Source organism: Siniperca chuatsi, linkage group LG24, assembly GCF_020085105.1.
Source record: "Siniperca chuatsi isolate FFG_IHB_CAS linkage group LG24, ASM2008510v1, whole genome shotgun sequence".
In the NCBI taxonomy this organism is placed as follows: Eukaryota; Metazoa; Chordata; class Actinopteri; order Centrarchiformes; family Sinipercidae; genus Siniperca; species Siniperca chuatsi.
Window position 1 is genome coordinate 1,985,094 of NC_058065.1, and position 10,524 is coordinate 1,995,617.

Sequence of the window (10,524 nt, forward strand, 5' to 3'; positions counted from 1 at the left end):
GCATGTTAAATCTTTTGAGAAATCCTCTTACTGATCTGCAGACGGTCAGCCAGCTCCTCCTGCTTCATTCTCCTCAGGAAGTGCAGTGTGATCTTCAGAAATGCCTCTCTGCTGCTCCTTCTCTGCTCTTCCTCCTCACCGTCCAACACCTCCTCATCCTCCCTCTGACTCTCTAAGCATTCTGGGTAATCTGAACTCAGAACCGTCTGGATCTTCTTCAGCTCGTTCTTCACAAAAGTGACAATGTTCTCCTCTAGCCGCTGGAACAGAATATTATATGAATGAAACAATCAAACTAAAATCATGGAACCAAACATCAGATCCATGTTGGACAGACTTACAATCCACTGGTCTAAAAAGTGCGACCAGAATAGATGTAAAAGTAGTTGTTGTACATGTACAGACCATAAATATGGAGTCCAGGTGTGTTTGATGCTGCTGGGCAAACTGACCACTGGGAACCTCTGAGCTCTCCTGGTCGACTCTGTGGAAGAATCATGAAGAATTAGCTCACATTATGTCTGTCCACACAGAGACAAACACAAGCTAAAGGTCCTTTGAATTAAAGTGGCATTACAATGTTGGTCGTACTGCTGATCCCACTGTGAATCAACAGTCATGTCTGCATTTCGGCGCAGCTTTCAGTTTACTGTGTTGGTTCACCAGCTTGTCTGGTTTAGTCCCTCCAGCTCTTATTGACCCCTATAATTATTTGGACAGCAACGCGTAGCTCACACAAGCTAATTACATCTCATCTTATCTGTCCAATTCTCATCTTATCTGTCCAATAGGAAATCTTAATAACTTAATGTCATCCTTTTCCCATATCAAGTACGGTGTGCCTCAAGGTTCAATTCTGGGACCAATATTGTTCTCCTTATACGTGCTTCCCTTGGGTGATGTCATCCGCAGACATGGTATTTCTTTTCATTGTTATGCAGATGACACGCAGTTGTACCTCCCTGTCGAGCCCAGTGACCTTAGTACGCTGAGTTCTCTGCAGGACTGCCTGTCTGACAAAAACAATTAGATGTCGATAAATTTTCTTCAGCTCAACTCAAATAAAACTGAAATCCTTGTTATTGGGCCCCAACACATCACTAAACAAATACTGCCATCTACTGGTAACCTGTCACAACATATCAAGCCTGTTGCAAGAAATCTTGGTGTCCTGTTTTATAGCAATTTATGTTTTGAGCAACATATCACTAAGCTTGTCCAATCATGTTTTTATCACCTCAGAAATATTGTAAAAATCCGATCTATTTTAAATCTTAGTGATGCAGAAACTGTTGTACATGCTTTTATCTCCTCTCGCCTCGATTACTGTAACAGCCTGTTCACTCGTCTTAATCAAAAAAAACTTTGACACGACTGCAGACTGTACAGGACTCAGCTGCTCGGCTGTAAACCAGGACCGAGAGGTGCGACCACATCACACCTGTTTCAGCCTCTTTACATCGGCTACCTGTTGGTTTCAGGACTGATTTTAAGATCTTGTTGATTACTTTTAAGGCTCTTCATGGCCTGGCCCCAGATTTAATTTTAGACCTTATGAACTTTCACGTAGTCTGAGATCTTTGGGCAGGGGTCTCCTGTCTGTTCCTGAGTCCAGGATGAAAACTAAGGGGGACAGAGCTTTTGCTATCAGGGCCCCGAGGCTCTGGAACAACCTGCCCGAAGAAATTAGGTTGTCTGAGTCAGTGTCTTCGTTTAAGTCTCGTCTCAAAACACATTTTTATCTGAAAGCAGATCCTGATTTTACCTGAACTGGTTGTTTATTTTACTGTTTATTTTATTGCTTTTGTGTATTTTATGTATTTTATTTCTTTATATTTCGTTATTCACTGTGGCATTTTATTTATCTTGTTTTGAAACACTTTGTACTTTGTTTTGATAAGTGCTCTATAAATAAAGTTTTATAATTATTTATTATTATTACATGCTATCTGTCCAGTGCAAATTGGTAGTGAGTCACAATAAACTTAGTAGCAGGTGAAGTGAGTGAAACAGGAACACCAAAGAGAAAACCAGAGAATTCTGGATGAAACCAAAGCTGAGGGTGGTTTCACACTGAACTGTGTGTCAAATGAAAGCTAGAACGTACTTCTCTGGGCTACAGGTAAGCAAACAGGTACAGGTGTTGTTCATAGAAGGTGGTATGGCTGTTTCTTTTACACTTGTTTACACACATGTTGTGTGTATTTGTTTCTGATCCATTTCAAACCCGTCTCCCGACAGGAAATTGGATCAAACAATCAGCTGGTTTGACACACAACACATGTTTGAGCTTTGGTAGAGGTGAACATTGTCTCCTCTTTGAGCTTCTGCAGCCTGCAGTGATCCATAACAGCCGTCTCTGCATCGACAGACGTCTTCACAGAGGCAGAACTCCAGCCTGACGTGACGCGCCGTGATGCAGCCGTCAGCGTTGTACTTTACTTTGTGAATCCATCAGCAGCATCAATAAGAAAGCAGCTGTGTGTTTCCTCAGACTCTCTGTGATGGTTCATTCTGCGCTTTAGAGCAGCTGATCACAGTCCAGCTGTTATCACCGACATGTTTCCATTTCTGTTGTCACATGACTGAAAACTAGAAAATGTTGATTTGATGGAGGAACTCAGTGGAATCAGGGTTAGCCTTCGTTAGCAGCTAGCATCTGTTAGCCTCAATAAAATCACTGTTTTATTCTCATGCAGTCATCAGACAACAGTCAGAACGTGTGTGTGGAGAAAATGTTAAACTGAAGTCAAGAGCTGAAGACTGGTTATACTGGTTATACTGGGCAGCTTTCACATGTGAGAATATAAATGTATGTGAAGAAGAACGATGCTGAAAATAAACAAACAGGTTTAATAAAACTTCTCTGGATAAATAACAGTTAAAACATGAATCAGTGATATTTTAATGTTTTAACAGATTACCTCTTTGTATCAGATGGTTGTTGTCCTTTAAAATCATTGAGGCGACCCTTTGACCGGTCACTCTTGAAGGACACACAGCTGGGTTCAGGTCCAGGTCCAGGTTCAGGTTCAGGTTCATGAGAAGCTGGTCTCCCAGAGATCCTGTTGGACAGAGAGGAAGACCACCAGGGATGGAAATTCACTTTTTAGACTTCAGACACAGAAGCTGCTGGAGAAACTAGCAGCTATCAGCAAGAAAAGGATCAACACACCAAAGTTCAATAAAACATGAAGCTGAATGATTTCAGTCTGTGTATCATCGCTTCATTTTCCTATAAAATATTGGACCAAAGCAGGACTAAATGTCCTGATCTCTGAGCAGATTTTACTGTTACTGACAGATAACAAACTGAACTGTGGGGTCCGTCAGCAGCGACACTGTTGGCCTGTATTCTAACGTTTGCATTACTAGACTCTCCACAAATATCCTGACTGTTATTTACAGACTTTGGTAGGTGAAGCTTTTTAGGACAAAATTCAAAGAGCAGTTTCAGACTAAAGAGACTTTGGAAGATCCCCACTTGATTTGTGTAAGTCAGACTGCTGAAGCCTCATATTATCCTCAGCTGAACTTTACAATGTGTTTTTACACAGAACCAGGACTGTGGATTTTGTCCTCCACCACTTCCATTGAAATCACATGAGGAAGAGATCTGTTCAGGGCCAGTGTGCACAGGAGGACCAGTTCCAGCCACCAACAACTCTTTCAATGTACATGTGGGCACGTCAGTGTTGTTTAGGGACAGACTGGAAAACACCTGAACCTGTCCTTTAATACTAATCTTCATCTGACCTTCATCATCCTCACTCTAGGAGAACAGGAACATTATAAGGACAACTGGTCAGACTGGACTTAATGAGAACAAACATCAGCAGTGAGCAACATGAGGAGGGAAATATGAACATTTTAGGTCAGACTGTCCAACACTTTGAATGCTGACAACTACTTACTGCCTGTCAGAGAAATGTCCTCGTTTAAACTCAGTAATAATTTCCTTTGACCGGTCACTCCTGAAGGACACGCAGCTGGGCTCAGGTCCGGGTCCAGGTCCAGGTTCAGACTCAGGTCCAGGTCTAGCAGAGTCTGGTCTCTGCTGCTCTGGCCTTGAACACAACACACACAGAGCTTTGAGTGTGAATAATGATGGTGCAGTGATCTGAGTGCTGAGCTCTGACATGGAGAAGAGTCATGGACAGTTAGAGATCCTCATCTCACCTCTGAGCTCTGGTCTGGCTGCCATGTTCCCCACACAGACTGGTTTTAGAGGGAGGGGCTCCCTCCTCTCTGTCCTCACACTGATTCATGCTGCTGAACTCACATCCACATCAGCTCACACACACTTTGATCTGGAGAGGAAACACAAATCCTTCATCTGCACATCAACTGAAATCCTCCTTTCCATCATTTCTCCTGTAAGAAGATCAGCTGCTCCTCCAGTGATTGGCTGTTACTTTCTGTTTCATATCAGTGTCAGCTGAATGCAGTCAGACAGCAGTGAGGCAGAGGAAGCTGCCATCAGCTGCTGGACTTCTACTATCAGGCCACTAGATGGCGTCATGAAGCTGCAGTGAAGTGCAGATTTACCTTCACTGACATACTGATTGAATTTGACAGCCATTAATATTTTAGTGACTTCCCCACCACTAAACAACATTTCAGTTCTACATAAATGAGCCGCTCACCAACAGGTAAGCAGGTGCAGCTGCAGCAGCGACTCCCTGCTCTTGGAGCTGATTAAGATACTTTAAAACACTCAGAGCCTGAAAATCACACAACTCCTTCTGCAAGTCATAACTCAGTCAAACCTGAACTCACAATTTTTAGATTCAGCGTGACTTACACTTCCTGAGGATATCATTATCTCTGACCAGAAATCAGCTTAGAAATCAGAGAAAACTTATAACTGCAGAACTTGCCTGAGAAGTTTTCTTCAGTATCACATCACAGTAATCCAGTGACAGTTGTCTGTACATCCATGGGTCCACTGCAGACAGGAGCTGCTAACAGCTGATTCAGCTACTTTTAATGGGGACAATGTAAACAAATACTGGCTTAATTTGTAGCCCACAGCTAATCCACTGAATCCATGGCAACATTATTCCTATACTTCCTGTTTACATCCCCCAAAGCATTATGGGAACTTAGAGTATGATTATCCCCCAAATAGAAGTAAGTCAAAGAATAATTACAAGAGATTCGCCAAGCAGACACATCAAGACTTAACAGACATGCGCACGACCTCAGGTGAAATTCTTACTGACCAACAGGAAATAGACTAAGAATTTAAATCTTTTTACACAAATCTCAATACCTCTGAGTCCAATGGTGACCCTTCATTAATAAGCGACTTTCTAAATAAACTACACACAAACACACAACAACAGAAGCAAGCCACAAGGCTGGAGGAGCCTCTCTCACTTGAAGACTTAACACATGCAATAAAAAAAGACCGATTATATTCACCCTATAAATGCTTCCTTTAGGCAATATTATTAGGAAACACTCCATAAACTTTAATTGTTATGCGGATGATACCCAATTATATCTATCGATCAAGCCAGATGAAACTAACCAGTTAGCTAAACTTCAAGCACGCCTTAAGGACATAAAAACCTGGATGACCATTAAGTCAGGCTCTGCTCAAGGTTTCTGCCTCTGAAAAGGAAGTTTTTCCTTGCCACTGTCGCCAAGTACTTGCTCATGATGGGATTTGTTGGGTCTCTGTAAATAATATTATAAAGAGTACGGTCTAGACCTGCTCTATGGGAAACACTCTTGTGTATGCAATCGCATTGCCTTTTTAATTCGCCGCTGCTAATTGGGCAACACCTCTGAGACGCCAACCAAACGAGAAAATGCACCTCAAAGCCTGTTTCACGGCGTTTTGAGGAAACTTGTCGTGGTGTTTTCAGATTTAACCTGCAGGCATCAGGACGTGGTAGAGTAGTTACTCACTGTGAACACTGGAGGGCAGTTTAACTATTCTACACCTCCTTCTCTTCTACCTCCTTTTCTACTTCCTCCACTCCTTCTCTCCACTCCTTCTCTCCCCCCTCCTCCCCTCTTTTTCACCTCCTCTCCTCAAACCAGCAGCTGGCAGCAAACAGACACCTGAAAACTGGTTTTCCTGCGTTCCACAGCTGACGAAGCGAGAACAGAGAGAAGGGCTTGGTTTGTTGGCACAACTTCAGTTTAGACTTTAGTTGTTTTTACAGTGAAGGCCGACTCAAAGCTCACAAGGAAACATGCATTCAAAATGGCTTCTGTCCTGCTCAGCTCCCCTTTAACACAGAAAAGTCCAGAGAAAACTACAAGAGACAAAATGGCTCCAACAGCTGAATTAATAAAAGGTCGACTACAACATGCTCATTAATGTGCAATGTAAAAACTCTATTTAAAATAGAAAAAGTTGTCAAACTGTCTCCATCAAATTACAGTAAAATACCATGAAAAGACAGATTCTTCTTATAGTTTCAGAGCCCAACTTTAATACAATTTTTCATTAACGTGAAAAGGTGCAAGAGAATACTGCATAAATATCTTTGAACTTCACTGTTTTAAATTACAGTAAACTGCCCTAAACCCACTCCCCTTTATGTGAACAGTGAGAACCGAAAAAATTAGCCAAACTCTAGTAAATTCACGACAAAGCAGAGGGATATGGTGTCACCTTGTGTAATGTTTACAATGCAGATCACTGACATTAAGTCAGGACAAATAGACAACGAATGGCTCTGGAAAGGAAGGAACCCTCAGATCCGGCTCCCTAGAAAGAGCTGTAATTCTCATCACCGCTTTCAAACGTGTAAAACAACGACATCAGACTCACTCACATTGTTCCTGCGAATGTCCGTCAGATCTGCAGCTTGCAGGTGTCTTGTCCAAGTCTGTCTGTAAAAAGAGAGACCTGCTTGTTTGTATTATGTTGACTCCACCCATAATGTGTCTGCAGGCTTCTGTCTCAACATCATTACAAAAGTATGCAGTCTGACTGGTCTGACAGCTCAAACAACGTCAGTTCACATTGTCATGGTATTATGAGTCTGCAAATAGGTACTACTCTATATTAGGCTCAGCAGGTGTTTAACTCTTACATTCTGTTCATATTCTAAACCTTCGCAGTACGGATCTCCTCATAACAAGTGTCTAAAACAAAATATATATATATTGCTGGCGACCAGCCCCCAAGGTGCGTCGGCCCACCGGGAAGATGCCCGGTAGGTCAGATTACCAGTCCAGGGTTGGTCACAGCCTGCAGGATTTCACTCAGTGGAGACGAAAGTGACGGCTTTTAAATGAGTCGCTCTTCCACCAGAGCGCCTGAATAATGCACTTTGTTGCAGTGATGTGCAGTTAACTATAACGTCTGTTCTGACACATTTCAGTTTTACTACTTTACTTTATTAAACTTTGGGGAACTATTTTGTTTATTTATTTAACATTTCAGTGACCATAAGAAATGGTGCATGGAGCTATCTGCACTGTTTTCTTTAAAAAAAGACGACACCACAACGGGAGAAGAAATCCTTGATTTTTTTCAAAAAGCCTATAAAGACGCTACTTACCAAAAAGTAGTATCTAAATGATATTTTGCACGTCAAAATTTAAAAGAGACCATACTCCAAACATTAAAGCAGAGGGTAATTTCACAATAACACTGGAAGAAAGGGACAGGACCTGCAGACAGCAGCAGTCAATGACAAGCTCTCCCTCCTGGAGGGAATTCAGCTGGAAGAATGTGACTGGATTCGTCTGTAGTCCAGCACCAAAGACTAACTACTCTAATCCGACTGCTGCTGGAGGTCATGTGGAAGCGCAGTGGTCAACCACTTTCACTTTTTCTGGAAGTGTCCCTCCGTGTCTCCATTTTGGAGAAGTGTCCACGGTGTCCTGGAGGCAGTTTTTAAGATGAAAATCTATTTTTATTTTAAAAAATAAAATACAATAAAATAAAATACTTGTTGAGGGTGTTGTTGGTGGCATGCAAAGAGACGAACCAACCATAAATGAGTGGATGGACTTAGTTTACAATATAAACACAATGGAGAGAATTACTTTTAAACTAAGAACTCAAACTGATATCTTTGATCCCATGTGTCAACTATAAGGCCTGGTTTTGTACAGTAGTGATATACTGACGTTAAGGGCAAATCTTCCAGTTTGAATCATTTTCTTTTCCTCCAACTGCAGAATCATTACGCGTTGATGTGAATGTGTATGTATGGATGGGCACGTGTGTGTGTGTGTGTGTGTGTGTGTGTGTGTACATTTAGTTGTTTATTTAACAGATGGATCCTCCCCTTGTTGTTTATTTTACTTTTACCTTTTTTTTTAAGTGTGTCTTTTGTGTGTGTTCTTTAAAAGAAAAACTAATAAAAAGTAAATAAAATAAGTTTTATGTTGGAGTTTGTGTTATTCTAAATTTTGACACAAAGATTTAAATTTTTTCTGCAAATGTATATCGATTCCAAATATCGGTTATCGGTCTCCTTGATTGCTAATAATCGATATCGGCCCTGAAGAACCCGTATCGGTCGACCCCTAGTCCTGACCTGAGAAAGACAATAAACACACTCACAGTAACATTCTGCTTTTATTGGAACAAGAGCCAGAATTCAAAACAACACGTGACAGAAGGAACAAGTTAACGGCATTTCCACCATTTAATGATCAGAGCGGCCATCTTTAAAGGACTGGAAGTGGAACAAGTTCACAGTGGAAATGAGGAATCTTTGAAAATCACTTTGAGTTCATTGATGAATTTATGACAATAACCTGAAAGATTTCTGTAGCTGTGATCCTGTACAGACTCAACTGATGTGTTTCTCTAACAGGAGGAGACTCTCCCTCCTACAGAGAACACAGAGACACTGAGGAATCAGGCCAGACTCCAAAGCCAGGATAAAGAGGTTCAGTGAATGTGGTGTTGAAGGTGTGGAGGTGGATCAGTGTGTCAGAGGAGACTCTGTAGAAGGACAGAGTGCCAGCAGGACAGTCCACATACACTGCTACTCTGTGAGAGTCAGAGGAGGAGGAGGAGGAGGATGTTCTTCTGTTATTGTGATAGACAGAGTAACTATCATCATAATCAGAGCAGTTCAGACTCCACGACTGATCATTCCCTCCAAACACACAGTCTTCACTGTCTCCTCTCCTGCTGATTCCTCTGTAACTCACTGATATATCAACATATTCTTTCCACTTGACCTCCCAGTAACAGCGACCAGTCAGACCATTTCGACACAGCAGCTGTTCCCTGTAGTCAAACCTGTCTGGATGATCAGGATATGGCTGATCCTCCTTCACATGTGTCGCCTTCCTGTTGTCGGCAGACAGTTTGATCTTTCTGTTCGCTGTGTTTGTGTCGAGTGTGAGTTCACAGGAATCTGATGGAGAGAACGAGACACAACACAGCTGCAGTTATTAATCTATCATCTGTTTGATGACGACATCAGAGACGTGAATGAGTGATGTCACAGTTTGAAGATGGCTGAATGTGTGCTGCTTTGTTTTCATGAATCAAAGTAAAAACACACTTACACTTCCTCAGACCTGGTCTCAGCCATCGGACTCCACCGGGCTCCACCCTGAAAGGAGGAGGGGGGTCAGACCAGCACGTCCTCTTTCAGCACGCAGACATGGACATTACATTACTCTCATACACATCTACACAATCTGTGCCTCCGGCCTGCTTCTCCCTGCCCCCTGCTTCTCCCTGCCCCCTGCTCCTCTTCACCTCTGCCTCTCTCCTCAGACACTGAGAGTGACCCACAGGATGTTGGTGTGTGTGAAAGAGGAGGACGACATCTGATCACACACACAAACCTCTTTTTGTTTGTGTGTGTGATTAAGACCAGTGTCTTAATCAAGACATTCGTCAGCCTTACAGTGTCTTGACAAAACAAACCAACGTAGCTTTAATCATTTATTATGAGACATGTTCTCCTCATATCCCATATGTGACTGCATCATGTTATCTTCTCTCTGAGTTAAAAAAATATAATTCTCATTGGAGACCTCCTACACAAATATCTTCCCATTACGTTCAACCAGTGTTTCTGTTCTGAACAAAGGAAAAAGGCTTCCTATATGTTTGATTGTTCATATAACTCTCATATCCACCTTTAACCAAAAAGACAGAGAAAATGTTCTTCCTCCTCTTTCAGACTGCAGGCCTCTTCATACCTGAGAGTGTCCAGTCTCCAGTGTGGATCCTTCAGTCCAGCAGACAGCAGCTTCACTCCTGAGTCTCCTGGATGATTGTAGCTCAGGTCCAGCTCTCTCAGATGGGAGGGGTTGGAGCTCAGAGCTGAGGCCAGAGAAGCACAGCCTTCCTCTGTGATCAGACAGCCTGACAGCCTGCAAACACACAAAACAACACACATGGCAGATCATCTGAGGGTCAGATACAAGAGGAGACTCTCCAAATAAATGAATAAATAAATACAGTGTCAGGGATTCAACAGTAACCATGACAATCTGATCTAAATTTTAAATAGGATACAGCAATGTGAGCAGTGCTGTGAAATTAAATGGAGCTTGAAATTTACTTAAATAATA

General features: G+C 42.1%; 1 protein-coding gene across 5 annotated transcripts in view; it reads right to left on the reverse strand.

The window, feature by feature from the left end:
• Positions 1-10,524, reverse strand: part of LOC122871889 (protein NLRC3-like) — an 83,792-nt gene that overhangs the window by 4,231 nt on the left and 69,037 nt on the right. For 3 of the 5 annotated variants that reach the window (XM_044187442.1, XM_044187443.1, XM_044187446.1), the window contains one exon: positions 8,538-9,350. In XM_044187442.1, the coding sequence (XP_044043377.1) occupies positions 8,815-9,350 (536 nt within the window). In that variant the 3' untranslated portion in view covers positions 8,538-8,814. Of the gene's footprint in view, positions 1-31; positions 261-405; positions 485-2,924; positions 3,066-3,914; positions 4,068-4,179; positions 9,351-9,504; positions 9,552-10,524 lie in introns of those variants that run through there. The other 2 variants (XM_044187444.1, XM_044187441.1) reach the window with 2 other exon arrangements.